Raw genomic sequence first — 20,887 nt, 5'->3', positions numbered from 1 at the left:
GTATGGGCTACAGGTCATTCCATTCATGTGTCCTAGGACCACATAAAACAACTTAGTGATGGATGCTCACGATCCCATCCAGTGGTTTCCCAAACTTCCTGCTGGCTGTCAAATAACAAAGGAACAGATCAGGAATTGGCCAGGCAGCTACAGGACTGGATTAATCCGTTTATAGCAAGGAAAATCCTCTAGGTCAGTAATATTCAAAATATGACCTAGGGACCAGTGCTGGTCCATGAGCTTTCAGACCTGGCCTATGAAAATATAAGTAAACAAATTGAAAAGAAGGATTTAGAAACTTTAGTACAATTTAGATTGTCCCACAACATCTGTGTGCATGATCAATGAACCTGCCCTCACACAGGGCATATACCAGTTTGGATAGTACTAAACTCGTGTTTTAAGTCACATGTGGTGTTGGTCTGCAACATGTGATATATGTGAGGGAGGGGGAGAAAAATCGTCCTTTATTACAGATCGTAGAGAAGTATTGTTCCAGATTCTCATGACATGTGTACTAAATAAACCATGACAACAATCCAAAACATTCCAACAAAAATATTTTCCACAGATTCAGCATGTTCAAAAAGTTAGTGAAGAAAGTATTTTAGCCACAGAATAGAACACAACCATTCTAGTCATTTCACAAATGTATTATTTTGACAACTAGACTACACATTTTTCAAAGTATTTTGTGTTAATAATTTCAGCATTCAGTACATTTCTAAGCTTGTACTAGAAAAATCATAGACTTTTATTACTCCCTGTTTACTTTTCACTGATTCTTAACTTTACATGACTGAAGTAGGATACATAAGGCACATTTCCATAAAATACCAAATGTTTACCAGTACATTACTGTCCTACTTTACTTGCAGGTTAACCTTATGGTGACTTCACCATACATGCACAGTCTCAAAGCTAAAAGGGCTCTAAGGTCAACAGATATAGCTAAGAATGTCACCTTTAAAAGAAACATGGAGACACCTTCAGCCCTCACCCAGAGTTTACTAATCAAAACTTCTGTGCAAAGTAAACATCTGGTTACAAACTTGGTTATCAATTGATTCAAAGGAAAGTTCTAGTTTTACAAGCTTGGTTATCAATAGATTAAAAATGAGGCAAAGAATATGCTAAAAGCAAACATGTCAAGAACAATAAAAGGTGACCGAAGCATCACAAGAAAAAAACAGTCCAGCAGTCTAGAGGCCATTTAACGTAAAGTCAAACAGCCCAATACAACTCTGGAATATCCAACGACAGCTATCTTTAAACACAGTTCAGGCTGAGCACAGTGGCTTATGCCTGTGAGCCTAACACTTTGGGAGGCCAAGGCAGGAGGATTGCTTGTGCCCAGCAGTTTGAGGCTAGCCTGGAAAACACAGTGAGATCCCCACCTCTTAAAAAAAAAAGAAAAGAAAAAAAATTAGCTGGGCATGGTGGCATATGCCTGTAGTCCCAGCTACTCAGGAGCCTGAAGCAGGTAGATCACTTGAGACCAGGAGGTAGAGATTGCAGTGAGCTATTATTCGCCACTGGACTCCAGCCTAGGTGATAGAGCGAGGTCCTGTCTCAAAAAAAAAAAAAAACAAAAAAAAAAAAACCACACACACACAGACACAAACACACAAAACAAAACCCACACAGTTCAATAAGTGATTTTCACTTCATTACATTTAATCATCAAGAAAACTTCAATTTTGAATAATAAAATCTGGCCAATAAGGCATTCAACAGTATATACTTAGGAAATGCCTATCAAAAAAGCTGTGGCCAGGCGCAGTGACTCACATCAGCAATCCCAGCACTTTGGGAGGCTGAGACAGGCAGATTGCTTGAGGCCAGGAGCTTGAGATCAGCCTGGCCAACATGGCGAAACTCCATCTCTACAAAAAAATGCAATAATCAGCTTGGCATGGTGGTGCGCACTGGTAATCCCAGCTACTCGGGAGGCTGAGGCACGAGAATGGCTTGAACTCAGGAAGCGGAGGTTGCAGTTAGCCAAGATCATGCCACTGCATTCCAGCCTGGGTGACACAGCAAGGCTCTGTCTCAAAAAAAAAAAAAAAAAAAGTTGTAATAAAGTATCAACATTAAGGGAACAAGCTTAAACTATTATGTAACTATTATTTAAATTAGAGTCTACCATATTTAAAACACATTTTATTTATAGTATTTTTTTCTTAAATTAAAATATAAGCAGGACTGAAAGTGGAATTTAACATATTGGCATTTATGGCATTTAAACACATGAACTCACATGACACATACAGACATACTCCCACAAACACTCATTCTTTCAACATGTAACCTCAAGGGCCTTCTCAAGACTGAGCAGAAGGCATAGAAAAGGGGCTAGGCCTGAGGAGAAGAAACCAGTCACGTTATACTACTCTTTACCTTCCCCAGCAGCCACCTAACACACAAAAAGAGCCTAAAGAGATTATGTATGAAGAGCAATGAGAGCAATCTTAGAAAAGCAAACTCCAAGGATGGCACAATATAATCAAAGTTTTCATAGACATAGAGTAGCAAAATAGAAAGTGCTAATCAGAAGACCCAAAATAAGAATCTGAAAACATACAGTGTAGTCAAGTCCATATTAATTTTGCTAATATCTATAGAAACCACTGATATGGTTTGCATTTGTGTCTTCACACAAACTTCATGTTCCATTGTAATTCTCCATTGTTGGAGGTGGGGCCTGTTTGGAGGTACCTGGCTCCTGGGGGTGGATCCTTCATGAAGTTTACAACCACCCTTTTGATGCTATTCTCGTGATACAGCGTTCTCATGAGATCTAGTTGCTTAAAAATGTTGCTTGAAAGTGTGTGGCACCTCCCTCACCCTTCCTTAATTAAGCTCCAGGCATGTAAGACACACCTGCTGTACCTTCGCCTTCTGACATAATTGTAAGTTTCCTGGGGCCTCCTGGAAGCAGAAGCTGCTATGCTTCCTGTACAGCCTACAGAACCATGAGCCAATTAAGCCTCTTTTCTTTATAAATTACCCAGTCTCAGGTATTTCTTTATAGCAATGCGAGAACGAACCAATATAACCACTTAATATTACATACAATCCAGTAGGTTTAAGAAACACAGAGATAATTTCCTAAGTGTTTATAGACAAAAAGACTCAAAATAAGGTGTTGGCAGCAGTGATGCTAAAATACAATAGCCCCCTGCTTTGGCTTTCAAAGCCCGAAGCAATCTGGCCTTGCCTGACTACTCCCTAGCATTCCCAGCACCTGTGGGTACCTTCATGAATGTCCCTCTGCTATCACCCTTACTGGAGTTCCCTCTTTTCTTCTCTGCATTTATCCATACCTTGTTCCTCCTTCAAGGTACAGCTCAAGTCTCATCTACTATGGGAAATCTTTCCTGGCCATTCCAGGTCCAAGTCATTTACCTCTTCTGTGATCTCCAACACCAACGAATTCATGCTACACAGCTTGGCTCTTACTTATAATCTTAGTTGTTTTATGTACACTGGATTTTGTCCTCTGCCACAGATCAATCAGGGACAAACCCATAGTACACTAAAGACAGATTTATTGATACACCACAAGGAGGGACAATGCATATCAGAGAAACCATGGACTATCTTGCTAAACAAGTTATTAACGAATTGGGGGAAAGGTGGAGCTTAGGTAAAATTTAAATGAAGAGGCTCAAACCAAAGCAAGGTGATACTTAAAGAGATCAATATCACATTTGGACTATGAAGTAGACCAAGGGTCCTGTTTCATTGAAAACAACAGAATCATCATAACTATGGACTACTGCATTCAGAAACCTCGTATCTGAAGCTCTGCACCTGAGTTGGTAAACCAAAGCAGCTTCTCTGTGTCACAGTGATTTGGGTTGTCCAAGTAAATGTGGGATGTTTTATCTTACTAACACAATTTCAAACAGTGGAGTTTCTGATGGTCTGTGATTTTAGAAACCAAAGTTTCTCAGTGAGTTTAAAAAAAAAAAAAAAAAAGCTGTCATCCAAAGAAGGGGATTATGGCATTTTATAACTATAGATTAACCTTAGGAGAAATTCCTATTAATTTCAAATCCAGTTTTATTTTATTTTATTTTATTTTTTTTTTTTATTTTTTATTTTTTTTGAGGCGGAGTCTCGCTCTGTTGCCCGGACTGGAGTGCAGTGGCCGGATCTCAGCTCACTGCAAGCTCCGCCTCCCAGGTTTACGCCATTCTCCTGCCTCAGCCTCCTGAGTAGCTTGGACTACAGGCGCCCGCCACCTCGCCCGGCTAGTTTTTTTTGTATTTTTAGTAGAGACGGGGTTTCACCGTGTTAGCCAGGATGGTCTCGATCTCCTGACCTCGTGATCCACCCATCTCGGCCTCCCAAAGTGCTGGGATTACAGGCTTGAGCCACCGTGCCTGGCCTTCAAATCCAGTTTTATGTGATTTGTTACTCCAGCTGATGAATGGCAGGGTGGATGTTTACAGTCCAAGCTAATTGTCACTTTTTCATTCACCAACGAGCCAGACAGCAACCTCCTCAAAGGCCAAAAACATTTCTATATTTGTTTGTATCCTAAATAAAACTAAGCAGTGCTAAGTGCATAAGCAGATGCTATAGAAGTGCTGTTTGTTATCTGATGGATGGATAATAAAGTTTTAAATAACCAAAGCTACAGGTAATTATAATTTTAAAGCTTTATAGCCTTATAAACTCCTTTAAGTAGTCTATGTAGAGAAAACAAAAACAAAAAACAAAAGATTGTTAAGAAGGGGGCAGATTTCTTACCCACAACACCAAATGCTGAAACCGCTCGAAATAAGCCCGAGGATCCCTTCTGTCCCATCTTTGTTCTATTTCCAAGATCCAAGCGGCCAAGAAGTTCCCTTACTTCTTGTTGAGTATAGACATGCTAAAAATAAGCACATTTACTCTGTAAGGTTGTGCTTAGACTGTAGATTATTTATTATTTGTGCCTGAAAGTTAAAAGTTACCTACAAGCATCATCAGCTATTTCATACAGAAGTATACAATAGTACACAAGTAAGCTACAATTTTAAGAAGCTAACAGTTTCTCTAACATTAGCAATTAAGGTTGGTTATTGGATCATGCTGCTATACTAAAAAAAACTGTCCAAACCTTATATTCTAAACCAGAGATGCAGAGATTTAAGGGATCTACAGGTAAATTTCAACAGTCCATGAATCCCTTAAAACTATATGTAAAATTCTGAGTAAATGTGCATCTTTATGAGAAGGCCCACAGATTTTCTTAGCATTTCAAAGGGCTCCGTGACTAATTGCTCCCATCTCCAAATAAAGCCAAGAACCATTACATTATATTGTTTAAAATGTTCAGATAGGTGGGGGCAGAATGGACCCCAGGAGTAGCATGGGAAATCATAGAAAGAATTTATCTAATATTATTACAACACAGAAAATAGTTTTGTTACAAGTAGCTTAGTGAAAATGGATTCCAAACTGTAGTTACTACATATTTGAGAAACCAGGAATCTTTATGGATTCAGAAATATTCACCAACAGGAATTTCAATACAAAATGTAACTTAAGTTCTTTTGTGTGAAAAAGTTAAACTTAACTGTTCAAACCACCATATAGTATTTCACTTTTGACTAACAGCTTCAGGTTTTTGTGCCACCTGAATTCCAGCCTCTGTATTCTTGACTCTGGATAATCTAACTTCTAGATAAGAACAGCTTAACATTTCCTTAGTGTATAGCAAATCGTCAGAAAAGGTCCTAGAGCTGATTTTTAGGAGCAAAATAAAGTCTGTAGCATAGAAGTCTTCCCTGACTTCAAGTAGCTTGATATTAAAGAGCCACAATAGATCATCTCTTTGGCAGATGCAATATTAAGTTACATTGAATCCTTAAAATGTCTGCTCTTTAAGAAACAATACTCATTATCTTACCCTAAGAGTGTGTTTTTGAAAACAAGTCAAAACGAGGGGCAAAGTATAATTCTGGCATACTTCTTGACACCAGTGATTTCTAGAAATCAGATTGGAGATTCAAATTCTAGCCAACCAAGAAAAATAACTGAAACCTTTAGATTTATGATAAAAATAATATATCACTAAAAACTGTAAGGATATTTCATATCCTTTAAACAACAGGTATGAAAGTTTTTTTGCAGTCAGGTTTGGAGGATACTTACCCTGTCATCAATTATGACCAAATCTTTTGGTTCTGTTCTATCAATCTTCAAGACACGATATTTCGTTTCTGCATTATTGCTCCCAACTAGGAAGTATCTCTATAAATAAAAAGGAATGTCATTAGTTTATCAAGGCATTTTGCCCTATACACATTTTATACCACTTCAGTTTTTGAAATTAAATACATTAATAAAGTCAAGTTACTTTTTAAAGAAATATTTCTGTTATGTATAACCGGCAGATTAAAGGAAAGCTGACTCCAAAAGGTCAATTTTAAAATTAAAATATTCCTAGTGGTTTCATGATAAAGATCAGTCTGATGTCTGAAATGTGCCCAGTAACCAGGTCAGATGAATTCAATTGTCATAAATTTAGAGATTAATCTAACTGATTGGAGGCTGATGTTTAAGCTTTACCAGGAAGCAGCTCAGGTAAAAATTCTAAAGCTCAACATATAATTAGGAATGCTTAGACAATTATAGCTACTAAAGTACTGACAGCTTATCAAAAAACTACTTACAAATTTTCATAAATGTCTGATAATGTCTTTAATATAGCAACTATAAAATCTACCCCAGAGTCCCGTAAATGATTAAAATGGTTGTCCTTCCCAAATGACCTTTTATAGATAAGCTACAAGAAATTATTATTATTCTTTCTTTCCTAAAACAGTTCCTTGGAGCATTCCGACTAAACACAATCACATTAGTCTTATTAAATAAACACTGGAGGGGTGCTGGGCAAGATGGCTGCCTAGAGGCAGCCGGGCAGAACAGCTGCCACGGAGGGGATCGGACAACCGGAGCACTCCTAACAGATCTGCAGAGGGAAGAAGGCACTGAGAGTGGTGGCGGGAAGACACAGAAGCTGGGCTGAAGACGGAGGAAGTTGGGAACGCTGCATGGGACCACCATGCACCGGCATTCGTTCCTGGCCCCCAGTGACTCTGGGGGAATGGGTGAGTTGAACTGGTGAGGAGAAACTTACTCTCGCCAAGGCCTCTGGAATCCTGACAGAAGGAGACTCCCTGACCACCACAGACACTTGAGTTGGCAGGGAAAGCTGCCTAGAGAAGTGGTAGGGGCAACACGCTGGCTGATGCAGAGCCCAAAGGGTTTGGTATGGGAGCCTTTGTAATGGAGCCCAGCCAGGCACACTCATCCCGCTAGGGTTGACTTGTTCCCATAGGAGACTTTAGCCCTAGGGGAACTGTCAGACCTGAACTCTGAAGGGCGCCCTTGCCCATCGGACTGGACAGTCGACCGGAGAACCCTTTGGTCTGCTGACTTCTCTCCCAGGGCCCCAGTCCTGCTTGCAGGGCAGCCTCAGGTGCCCTGGGGGCCTGCATCAGAGCCCCTGTGCTGGTAGACTGGTACCTGACTGGTGAAGAGCTCTAGTGGGGTGGCCCCCATGGCCACCCAGCAGCCTATGCTCTCCCTCCCTCCACTGCAGCTTCCCCCAGGCTCACCACCACTTACAACGTCACTTTGCCAACATGTGTGTGCGCGGACGGGTTTTGTCTTCCTTGCCCTACCAGTGCATGTGTGCACGTCTACCCTTTCCTGCCACTGCTGCACTTGGGAGTGCAATCCACCTCCCTCCTTCAGCTGCACTGCCATTGCAGCTGGAGCCTTGGTGGGCACAGAACCAGCCTGCCCCATCCTCATCCCACCCCTGTGCCAATGCTGCCATGGGAGTGAAACTAGGCACAGAGACCAGTGGACCCTCCCCAACCCTCAGTGACCACAATTGCCTTCAGCACACAGAGAGTGTATATAGACCTGCATCTACCAGTGCCCTGCACCTGTGCTAACAGGATCACCATGATGACTACATGCACACCAGCAAGGCCTCCCCCACCTCCTGAGCCATGCTGCCTCTGCTGCTGCTGTGAATGCCCACATGGAGGAAGGCACCTGCTGGCACCCTGTTGCAGCCACCATGCTTTCGCTGACACTGGCACATGTGAATGAGAAAAGATCCCACTACCACCACACCATGAAATGCTTTGGCTGACACCACCCATCAAAGTTGGCACCCTCAGCGCATTGGATACCTAACCTCAAGGAGCCAGAGAACAAAGTCAGAGCCCAATGCAAGTATTCCAGAATTAGAGCACACAGTCCAGGAGTTGGCAGCTGAATATTGGCCCCCTATAATCTTCCAGAAACAAAACCTGTCAACTGAATCCACCTTATCCCACAATCGAACCCTTAAGGTCATCAAATAGGATAAAAGGAAAAAAAAGCCATACAAAGGTCAACAGCTTCAAAGACTGAAGAAACATTAGCCCACAAAGATGAGAAAGAACCAGCGCAAGAACTCTGACAACTCAAAAAGCCAGAAGTGCCTTTTTTCCTCCAAAGAACTGCACTATTTCTGCACTATTCTCCAGCAAGGGTTCTGAACCTGGCTGAGATGGCTGACATGACAGAAATAGAATTCAGAATAGGAATAGAAATGAAGTTCATTGAACTACAGGAGTATGTTAAAACCCAATCCAAGGAAGCTAAAAATCATGATAAAACATGACAGACAAAATAGCCAGCATAGAGAAGAACATAACTGACCTGACAGCGCTGAAAAATATACTACAAGAATTTCATAATGCAGTCACAAGTACTAACAGCAGAACAGACCAAGCAGAGGAAAGAATCTCAGAGCTTGAAGACTGGCTTTCTGAAATAAGACAAGAATGGAGAAAAAAAGAATGAAGAGGTGTGAACAAACACTCTGAGTAACATGGGATTATGTAAAGAGACTGACTCTATAACTCACTGGTATACCAGAAAGAGAATGGAACCAACTTGGAAAACATGTTTCCGGATATCATCCATGAGAAATTCCCCAACCTATCTAAAGAAGCCAACATTGAAATTAAAGAAATGCAGAGAACCCCAGTCAGATACTTCACTAGAAGATCATCCCCAAGGCACATTATCATCATATTCTCCAAGGTCAAACGAAAGAAACAATGTTAAAGGCAGCTAAAGAGAAAGGTCAGGTGACCTAAAAAGGGAAGTCCATCGGACTAACAGTAGACCTCTCAGCTGAAACCCTAAAAGCCAGAAAAGATTGGGGGCCAATATTCACGTTCTTGAAGAAAATAATTTCCAACCCAGAATTTCATATGCAGCCAAACTAAGCTTCACAAGCAAAGGAGAAATAACCTCCTTTTCAGATAAACATGCTGTGGGAATGTGTTACCACCAGAACTGCCTTGCAAGAGCTCCTGAAGGAAGCACTAAATATGGAAAGGAAAGGCCATTCCCAGCCAACTACAAAAACATACTCAAGTACACAGACCAGTGACACTATAAAGCAACCACATAAACAAGTCTGCAAAATGACCAGCTAACATCCTGATGATAGGTTCACACATACCAATTCTAACCTTGAATGCAAATGGACTAAATACCCCATTTAAAAAGCACACAGTGGCAAACTGGATAAAGGACTAAGACCCATAAGTATGCTGTCTTCAAGAGACCCATCTTACATGCAATAAAACACATAGGCTCAAAATAAAGGGACAAAGTAAAATCTATCAAGCAAACAGGAAACAGAAAAAAGCAGGGGTTGCAATTCTAGTGTCTGACTAAACAGACTGTAAACCAACAAAGATTTTTAAAAAAAGACAAAGAAGGGCATTACATAATGGTAAAGGGTTCAATTCAACAAGAAGATACAACTCATATATATATGCAGCCAACACAGGAACACTCAGATTAATAAAGCAAGCTTTTAGAGACCTTCAAAGAGACTTAGACTCCCACACACTAATAGTGGGAAACTTTAACACCACACTGACAATAGTAGACAGATCATCAAGACAAAATGAACAAGGATACTCCAAATCAGAGCTGAACTGAAGGAGACTGAGACACAAAAAACTGTTCAAAAGGTCAACGAATCTAGCAGCTGTTTTTTGTTTTTTTTTTTCAACTAATAAAATATATAGACTGGAAGCTAGACTAGTAAAGAAAAGAGAGAAGATTCAAACAAACACAATCAGAAGCAACAAGGGGGATATTAACGCTGACTCCACAGAAATACTAACAACCATCAGACAATAGTATGAACACCTCTATTCACATACACTAGAAAATCTAGAAGAAATGGATAAATTCCTAGACACATACACTGTCCCATGACTGAACCAGGAAGAAACTCAATCCCTGAACAGACCAGTAATGAGCTCTGAAATTGAGGCAGTAATTAGCCTACAAGAAAAAAACAAAAAACAAAAAACAAAAAACCCAGGTCCAGACGGATTCCAAGCTGAATTCTAGAAGACGTACAAAGAAGAACTAGTACCATTTCTACTGAAACTATTCTCAAAAAACTGAGGCGGAGGGGCTCCTCCCTAACTCATTCTATGAGGCCAGCATCATTCTGATACCAAAACCTGGCCGAGATACAACAAAAAAAGAAAACTTCAGGCCAATATACTTGATGTACACCAATGCAAAAATCCTCCACAAAATACTGGCAAATTGAATCCAGCAGCACATCAAAAAGCATATCCACTATGATAAAGTAGGCTTTATCCCTGGGATGCAAGGTTGGTTCAACGTATGCAAATCAATAAATGTGACTCGCCATATAAACAGGACTAAAGACAAAAATCACACGATTATCTCAATAGATGCAGATGCTTTCAATAAAATTCAATATCCATTCATGTTAAAAACTCAATAAACTAGGTATTGAAGGAACATACCTCAAAATAATAAAAACAATATATGACAAACCCACAGCCAACATCATACCAAATGGGCAACAACTGGAAGCATTCCCCTTGAAAACTGGCACAAAACAAGGATGTCTTCTCTCAACACTCCTATTCAACATAGTATTGCAAGTTCTGGTCAGGGCAATCAGGCAAGAGAAAGAAATAAAAGGTATCCAAATAGCAAGAGAAGAAGTCAAACTATCCCTTTTTGCAGATAACATGATTCTATTTCTAGAAAACCCAATAGTCTCAGCCCAAAGGTTCTTAAGCTGATAAACAACTTCAGTAAAGTCTAAGAACACAAAATCAACGTGCAAAAATCACTAGCATTCCTATACACCAACCAACAGTCAAACTGAGAGCCAAATCAGGAACAAACTCCCATTCACAATTGTCACAAAAAAGAATAAAACACCTAGGAATACAGCTAACTATGGAGGTGAAAGATCTCTACAAGAACTACAGACCACTGCTCAAAGAAATCAGAGATGACACAAATAAACGGAAAAACATTCCATGTTCACGGATAGGAAGAATCAATATTGTGAAAATGGCCATACTGCCCAAAGCAATTTACAGATTTGATGTTATTCCTATTAAACTACCACTGACATTTTTCACAGAACTAGAAAAAACTATCTTAAAATTCATATGGAACTAATAAAGAGCCCAAATAGCCAACACAATCCTCAGCAATAAGAACAAAGCTGGAGGCATTATGCTACCCAACTTCAAACTATACTACAGGGCTACAGAAACCAAAACAGCATGGTACTGGTACAAAAACAGATACACAGACCAATAGAACAGAATAGAGAACCCAGAAATAAGGCCACATGTTTACAACTATCTAGTCTTTGACAAACCTTACTGAAACAAGTAATGGGGAAAGAATTCCTATTCAATAAGTGATTCTGGGAGAACTGGTTAGCCATATGCAGAAGACTGAAACCGGACTCCTTCCTTACACCACATACAAAAATTAACTCAAGATGGATTAATGTCTTAAATGTAAAACTCAAAAGTATAAAAACTCTGGAAGATAATATAGGCAATACCATTCAGGACATAGGCACAGGCAAAGATTTCATAATGAAGATCCAAAAGCTATTGCAGCAAAAGCAAAAAATGACAAATGGGATCTAATTAAACTAAAGAGCTTCTGCACAGCAAAACAAACTCTCAAGAGACTAAACAGACAGCTTACAGAATAGGAGAAAATTTTTGCAAACTATACATCTGACAAAGATCTAGTATCCAGCATCTGTGAGGGACTTAAACAAATTTACAAAAAAAAAAAACCATGAAAAAATTGGCAAAGCACATGAAGAGACACTTTTTAAAAGAAGACATACATGCAGCCAAAAATAATATGGAAAAAAAGCTCTGCATCACTGATTATTAGAGAAATGCAAATCAAAACCACAATGAAAGACCACCTCACACCAGTCAGAATGGCTATTACTAAAAAGTCAAAAAACAACAGATGCTGGAAAGGTTTCAGAGAAAAAGGAACACTTATACACCGTTGGTGGGAGTGTATATTAGTTGAACCATTGTGGAAGACAGTGTGGCAATTCCTCTAAGACCTAAAGACAGAAATATCATTCGGCCCAGCAATCCCATTACTGGGTATACACCCAAAGGAATAGAAGTCGTTCTATTATAAAGACACATGCACTTGTATGTTCACTATAGTACTATTCACAATAGCAAAGACATGGATTCAACCTAAATACCCATCAGTGATAGACTGGATAAAGAAAACGTGGTACATATATATCATGGAATACTATGCAGCCATAAAAAAGTCCTTTGCGTGAACATGGGTGGAGCTGGAGGACATTATCCTTGGCAAACGAATGCAAAAACAAAAAACCAAATACTGCATGTTCTCACTTACAAGTACATGGACACACAGAGGGAAGCAACAGACACCGGGGTCTTTTGGAGGGTAAAGGGTGGGAGGAGGGAGAGGATCAGGAAAAATAACTAATGAGTACTAGGCTTAATACCTGCGTGACAAAATAATCTGTACAACAAACCCCATGACACAGGTTTACCTACATAACAAACCTGCACGTGTACCCCAAACTTAAAAGTAAAAAAAAGAATACTGAGAATGAAAAGAATAATCAAAATATAGAAAAATATTGTATTTAAATGAAAATGCTTTTAAGAAAAACTGAAATGAATTATTCTAAAATTATATCTAAAAAATAAGTACAACTTCATTAGCAAAAACAGATATTTTGCTTCAAAAAGTCCTTTAAAAAGTGACACTTTTTAAACATTGCAAAAATTGAGAAAACACTGCCACAATCAACTCACATTGTGCCATTTACTATTGGACATATAAGGTGTAGATACACAAAGCAACTAAATAACAAATAAGTCTTTCGATATTAAAGGCCAAAATGAAGCACCACTGCACGGCAGCAGACGCCATCTAAAAAAAAAAAAAAAAAAAAAAAAAGAAGCATGTAGACCATAGGAAATCAGTAAATCAGTGCAGGAAAGATTAATGTGATGAGAAAAATGTCAGACGAGTTGAGAAAAACTCGTCTGATGAGATGGGTCTAGAATTGAACCTTCAAGAATGGATAGATGAGACTATAGATGAGAAAAATGTCAGACGAGTTGGGTCTAGAATTGAACCTTCAAGAATGGATAACACTTTAAAAGGTAAGATACTACTGTATATTAGAACATGAACACTTGGATATACTGTTTTAACTTTAAATCTGTAGAAATAGATGGAATTTTTACTATTAAGTATATATATGTGTGTGATATATGTTTATAAAGTTCTGATTTACTGATAGGTTATGAAGAGCAAAACATAACATGTTAAAAATGATGGGTTAGCCTGATCTCAAGAGGAAAGCTAGTCAAGAAATTCAATCCCGCATCTCCTAGGAGAGGTACAGTTTAGATGACACTATGAGTTATAATGAGGTAGAAATAAAGAAATTATAATAAAAATTAGTACACTAAGTTGGGACAACCAGTGACAGGATTCGATGTACTGGGGGCACAGTTAGACAAGCAAACAGAAAGAGAAAGGAAGTCAAAGAATCTCAGCCAGGCTTCAGCTAATTCCTGTCCCTGACACCCTACCCACCACTGAGAGGAGAGGGGGTAACCAATCTAACAACATTCACCTAAGAAGAATGGTTTGCAAACTCTATGTGCTTGTTAGCAGAACAGGGAGCCCTTCTTAAGGACTTAAAAATGGCTTCTAGGAGAGGAAACAGCAAGTGCGAAGACCTGAAAAGGGAAGAAGCCTGGCATGTTTGTTACAGGCACAAGAATAAGCGAGCAAATGTTCGTTCACAAAGCACCTAACACAGTGACTACAGCGGTCAGCACAATGAAGCCACTCAATAAGTGTTAGTTCCTTTTCTTTCCTTCACTTTGTAAGAAGTCAGTGAGACTATGCCATTGTATTTGAGGAAAAAGACAAACGCCAGAGGAAAACAGAGAGTTAGCCCAAAGGGAGGAAAGCATGTTCAAGACCACAATGGACCCACGATGGGAGAATGCACCAATCTGTTAGTAATCAGTCTATGTCCTCAGGAGGGAAAAGCATGCAAACTGACAACCATGAATAGCATGCTATAACAGAGGTATGAACTAGATGCCATGAGAACACAGGAAGGGCACTTGACTTATCTGGGGATGGTCAGAGCAGGCTGGTGTAGTCCTGATGCTGAGTTTGGCCTTGAAGAACCTCTAAATAGGACTTTGTGCACTGAGCCAAGACAGGGCCAGTGAACCATCCATGTCCACCTGCACCAGTCCCTACTCATCACCTGTTCTCCCCAAAGCACTTTTGTTTCTATCTAAACATAGTATTTACTTCTGAAAGTCTTGTCTAAAATTGTTTGGGGCTTGTCTGTCCCCTACTATAAGCACCTCAGGACACTGGGGCTAACTCCTTAACCTCTGGATTTTAATTCCCTAGTCTAGTAGCACAATATGGTACCTCAGGCACTGGCTAAGTGTTAGGTGAAAGAACAGCTATGTACCACAGAGTAATCATTTCATTTGCTGGGTAATTTTCTAAGACATTTACACTAACCCATCTTTTCTGGGTAAGCACATAGAAAAATGGCTCTTAAGTCAACCACTCGGTAAGGAGGCACATCCTAGGTTTAAAAGAGGTAAAATCCCTAAATGAAATTCCCTAGAATTTTATTTTTTAATTTTAACTTTTATTTTAGGTTTGGGGGTATGTATATGTGAAGGTTTGCTACATAGATAAACTTGTGTCACAGGGGTTTGTTGTACAGAATTTTAATAAATCCTACGAAACCTAAAGATTAATTGCAAATGGGATTATACTTTGGCAGTCTGTGATTTTAAAAACAGATATAAATCCTGACACGCTCATTGGCAAATGCATTACTGGACTTTGAAACACACACTTAGGAAGGCAGATCTGTACCTCCCATATCCAGATTCTTCCAAAGAATCCATGAATCAGACAAAGGCTAAAACCCACAGAATCTGGACATAGATTAGAGTGGAGGGAAAGAAATGGGGAGCACTATAACTATCCGCATTCTCTCTCTTCTCAAATAGTCTAAGAATCCTAAAAATGTTTTGTGCAGAGAATAGCGACCTCACCTGGAGCCAGTTATGTGGGAAAAAAAACCCCTGCTTTTCAGTGGGCCTGTTGTAGACCGCGGAATCACTGCCTGCACTGCCCTCTGGTGGGCAGCGGACCATCCACTTTCATGAACACCAATTTTTAAGTGGTAACTTCCAGAAAGGCCTTGTTTCTACTCGTTCTTATCTCCTTCCTGTTGAATACATCAACTCTGTATATCCTCAGCCTTTATTAATTTAATAGTATGTCTCAAAATGGACCTCAGCATTTTGGGGATTCAAAATTTCCCTAAAGTTTCCCTCCATTAAATTTTTCTCCGCTGTTGATTTTTTTCCCAATTTTTAATTTAAAAAAATTTTCAAAGACAACGGAACAGTACAAGGAACACCCATATACCCTTCATTTAGATTCACCAGCTGTTAACACTTTGTTGCATTTGTTTTCTCCCTCCCCCACTCCTGATAGACACTTTCTTCCTCTGAACCTCTGAAAATGAGTTGCAGGTATCATAACACATAATCATAATATCGATACAATATTATGTATGTACAATTTATATTCCAATTTTCCCCACATCTCTCTATAATATCCTCTATAGCTGGATTTTTAAAAGCCAGAATCTAATCAAGGATCATGTATTACATATCTTTATGTAAAGATATGTTACATCTTTTTAAATCTTTTAATCTAGAATAGTCCGTCAGGCTTTGTTTTTCATGACTTCATCTTTAAAGAGCCTACTTTTTTTTTTTTTTGAGATGGAGTCTCACTCTGTCACCCAGGCTGCAGTGCAGTGGTATGATCTTGGTTCACCAGAACCTCCGCTTCCTGGCTTCCCGGGTTCAAGCAATTCTCCTCCCTCAGCCTCCTGAGTAGCTGGGATTACAGACATGCACCATGACACCCAGCTACATTTTTTTTTTTTTTTTTTTGTATTTTTAGTAGAGACAGGGTTTCGCCATGTTGGCCAGGCTGGTCTCGAACTCCTGACCTCAAATGATCCACCTGCTTTGACCTCCCAAAGTGCTGGGATTACAGGCATGAGCCACCACGCCTGGCCCCAAGCCCACATTTTTTTTTACATAAATTTTCTTGGTGTTTCTATTGATGTCACACATTTGACCACTGACTAGTAAATGCCTCATATGTGTCAGGAACTGGGCTCGATGCCTGAGGAAAAAGATAAATTGAAGATATATTTTAGAGATATAACTTACTGGTAGATGGGATCAGGAAGGAGAGTAATAGATCCAAGTACCTTTAAGCAGACAGCTAGATGATGGTGCCACTTACTGATGTCCAGATGATTGGAGAAGAAACAGGTTTGAAGGGAAACCAAGAGTTCTGTTTACAACATGCCCAGAGAGGCCAAGTGAGAACTCAGTGGGTAAAAGAGCTCAGTGGGTGCCATCAGCACGTATGCAGCATTTAAAGCCATGGGACTGGGTTAAACCTACTAGAGAGAGTAGGGAGAGTGATGAGAGCCCAAAAAAGCTAGCCTGAGGAACTTCATTATTTAGAGGCTGGATATGCAGAAGGAACCAGCTGAGAAGATTGGGAGGAATGGCTGGTGAATGAGAAAACCCCAGCACAGGGTGGACTCGTCAAAGCAAAGAAAGATCATCTGGGAAAGGAGAAAGGTTCAGTTTATTGACATCAGATGCTGCTGAGAAGTCAAGTCGATAAGAACAGAGCATCTGACGACAGGCGCTTATGAGTGGTCCTTCTGTGGGCAGTCTCAGGCACAGAGCGGGGGCAAGATCCACAACAGAGGTGTCTGAAGTGCAAAACAGGTAGAATTCTAGATAAAGATTGGGGAGTGGACACCTCTGGTCCTCCCAAACATCTTACTAAAACCATAGTAAAGTTTTTTATGTTTGTTTTTAGGCTCAAGCCCCAAGAGCAAAAGGAGGAACAAAGATAAAGGAGAAAAATAAAAACCATTTGAAACTGAAAAGCATGTGTACCAAAGCTGACTCCTAAAGTGGCAATGGAAAAGTCAAGAAGCAATCCAATTTACATAATAGAACCTCCAAAAGGGAATTTGAGAATTTGAGGCCCCGATACCTCTGTAGTGTCAGAAGAAGATAAAAAGAAGGGAGCACAAAAAGAAGTTAGCACAGCTTCTAAAAAGAAAAAAAAAAAAAACAAGTTTCAAACTAAAGACCTCGAACAGAGTAACATTAGAAGCTCTCAGCAACAATGCTGGAAGATGGAAGAGAATGACATAAGGCCTTCAAAATTCTAAAGGAAAATTCATTCCAATCCTTAATTCAATATTTATTTTATCAATCAAACCTGAGGGTGGCATAGGACATTTTTAGACATGTATGGGCTTAAAAAAAAAAAAAAAATGACCTTTCCATGAACCCTTTCTCATGAAGTAATTAAAGGAAGTACTCTACCAAAACTAGGCCATAATCAAGAAACAGGAAATGATGGGATCCAGGAAAACAGAGAAACTGTCATAGACAGTATGATATAGGGTAACGGTGAAGGGAAACCCCAGGATGGCAGCTGTAGTGCAGACCTTGGGAGCATCCAGTCTGGACTAAAGCCATTGCTTCAAGATGAAACCCAGAAGAATACTTAAGGGGTGTGAATGTGTTGAGAGATTTATACATCTAGAGGAAAGTCAGGGTTCAATTTATTACAAATTCGTAGTAAGAACTAGGGATTGAAATAAGACGGAAAAGTCATCTCAAGTATTGGCAGAGTCTGAAGAAGCAAAAGGCCCCTAGTTCAAATGGTAGAGGGAAAGGAGATAAATAAAATATCCAAGAAGAACAGGGAAGGAAAGCGAGCAGTAATTGGAGCACACAGGATTTCCACAGACCAGGCATGCCTCACAGCCAGACTCCCTAAATGCACATATACATGCAAGTAGGTGCCTACAAATCAACATCACTGGGGAAAAGGTTTGTGTGTTTGTAGATACACTGGGGCTTGGGATTTGGCAGGAGTTTGGGTGGAGAATTAGGATACCAAAAAAAGCTACATTGAAATAATACCTGTTAAGATAGAAGATGAGCTAAGCTGGCTCTCTTCTGAAAGTGTCATTGTTCAAGAAAAGCTTAAAATTTCAATATAGCTTTAACACTTGGTATAAAGTGACTTGGTATAAAGATGAATATTTCTAAACTATATATGTGAAATCCACAATGGAATAAAATAGGTAATCCATTTAACGGGAAATTCAGTATCTACTAACATTATCTCCTTTTATAATGACAGGCTAATTAATCACTCACTTTTCATCTGAGGGAGGAAAATCAGCCTTCTTGAAAGAAATTTTAGGTTGTATGACAGCTTCAATTCATGTTAAACTTCACTTGAACTTTCAGATTAAATGTATTATTTGTAAAGAGCACCACAAAGTTGCTTCTCCCAATCTAACAGTATTGCAAGCCTGCCTTCTCACTTAGTCCAGTAATCCCAGTAACTGGGTAATGCAGCCCAGAAGGGGGAAGTGAATCTCAAGAGAGGTCTGCAAGTCTATCCATTAGAGCTTCAGGGCTTTACTCTGGGGAAGCTTCAAATCCTCTGTAGAAGCAAGAAGAATGTCACCTCCAACCACACACTCTACACCAGTTATTAATATAATCGCTGTTTCTCTCTCTCACTTTATATACTTTGGTTTCCTTTTCCAATCCTTAGTCAACTACACCCTATATTCCTCTCTCCCATTCCCTGATTACACAAACCAAGGCTAATTAAGAAAGGTGCATTTCCTCGCCATGTGGTTCTTGTTTTATTCTACTTTCTGTGATGGGGGTGGGAAGGAGCTTCCTTAAATCCTTTTGGAACAAGGCAGACAATAAATGCATACATGTATGCTAACAATCTTGAACAAGTAAGAGTAAAGATTATCCTAACAACTTTCATCTCCCCACCCCCTGCAAAACAGACACATGCAGACCTAGTTCTGTTTAGCTACCAATTTTAACATCAACCATTATGTGTTCATTTCTTTGTTATGAAATGGTCACTTATTGTGATGCTAAGATCCCTATGCCATCACATATTAAGCAAGGGCAACTTCTTGTAAAGGCAAACTGCAGTTTCACCCAGGATAACTTCAAGTTGCTAAATCTCTGCTGGAAATTCCTAGTTGCACTGGGCTGTATGACTGTTAGCACTGCGTTAGGCCTGGGCCACAGGGCATATTAGGGACCAGAGCAGAGTCACAAGAGCTAAGGAGCATACTGAAGGTGCTGGGTGCCAAAGAGAATAGGTAAGTTTGGGAAAGGGTCAACCCTCACAAGCTGGAACTACACTTCCTGTATGTCATCTGCCAACACAGCTCCCTCTCCTCTCCAAATACTCCTCAAAATCCACCTCTATACACAGAGAACAATAATGACCTGAACTTCACCTCCAGAGCAAGTCTACCCAATTATCCTTCTAAATGAAGGCTCAGGACAAGAGACAGCCCATCTTGTCCACTGTGTCTTTTGCTCATTAATGTGTCTCCTAATTCCTTCATAACCAATTAAAGGTAGAGTGTCCCTGATCTGAAAATGCTTGGAACCAGAAGTGAATCAGATTTTGTATTTTCTTAGATTTTTAAAATATACATAATGAGCTATCCTGGGGATGCGACCCAATCTAAACATAACAATTTATGTTTCATATACACCTTAGAGACGTAGCCTAAAGGTAGTTTTATACAATGTCTTAAATAATTTTGTGCATGAAACAAAGTTTGCATACACTGAACCATCAGAAAGCAAAGATGTCACTAGCTCAGCCACCGATGTGGACAATCCATAGTTGTTGGCATTACCACTTGTGGTGTCAGGTCATGTCCAAAAAAATTTTGGATTTTGGAGCATTTCAGATTTCATATTTTCAAATTAGGGATACTCAACCCATAATACACCCCCATCAACCAAAACAAGAATGCCCATTTCTTTCAAACACTTCCCAGCAACGGCTTTGGCAAATGTTTGCCATTCTAACAGGGGAAAAAAGGGAATCTATTTTCATTTTATTGCTTTAATTACTTGCAAGTTGAATATCTTTTCATATTCAAACTTCTTTTTAGTGAGCTACTTGTTTATACCCTTGTCCTTTTTATTGGGTGTTTTATTTTTCAGACTGATTTTATAAGATATTTTTGCACGTAAGGATATACTGCTTTATCTGTTGTCCAGATTACCAAGACTTTCACCATCTGTCATTAATCTTTTGACTACTTTTAAATTTATATTGATAGTTTTAAATGTTTTATATTAGAAAAGAAAAAAATTAAGTCAATGGTATAAATCTCTATCTTATGAAGCTAGAGAAAGATGAACTGATTGCTATGGTCTAAATGTTTGTATCCTCCCAAACATTTAAAATTCGTATGTTGAAACCTAATCCTTAATGCAACAGTATTCAG

At 39.4% G+C, this 20,887-nt stretch overlaps 1 protein-coding gene across 2 annotated transcripts in view; it reads right to left on the bottom strand.

The window, feature by feature from the left end:
• Positions 1-20,887, bottom strand: part of FIG4 (FIG4 phosphoinositide 5-phosphatase) — a 135,531-nt gene that overhangs the window by 105,870 nt on the left and 8,774 nt on the right. For both annotated transcript variants that reach the window (XM_033234864.1, XM_033234863.1), the window contains exons 2-3: positions 6,151-6,249; positions 4,762-4,885 (exon numbers count right to left, since the gene is read on the bottom strand). In XM_033234864.1, coding sequence (XP_033090755.1) covers positions 4,762-4,885; positions 6,151-6,249 — 223 coding nt within the window. The remainder of the gene's footprint in view (positions 1-4,761; positions 4,886-6,150; positions 6,250-20,887) is intronic.

This window comes from Trachypithecus francoisi, unplaced genomic scaffold, assembly GCF_009764315.1.
Source record: "Trachypithecus francoisi isolate TF-2019V2 unplaced genomic scaffold, Tfra_2.0 Lachesis_group15, whole genome shotgun sequence".
In the NCBI taxonomy this organism is placed as follows: domain Eukaryota; kingdom Metazoa; phylum Chordata; class Mammalia; order Primates; family Cercopithecidae; genus Trachypithecus; species Trachypithecus francoisi.
The sequence above is the reverse complement of the archived record's forward strand: the minus strand, read 5'-3'. Positions and strand labels throughout refer to the sequence as shown.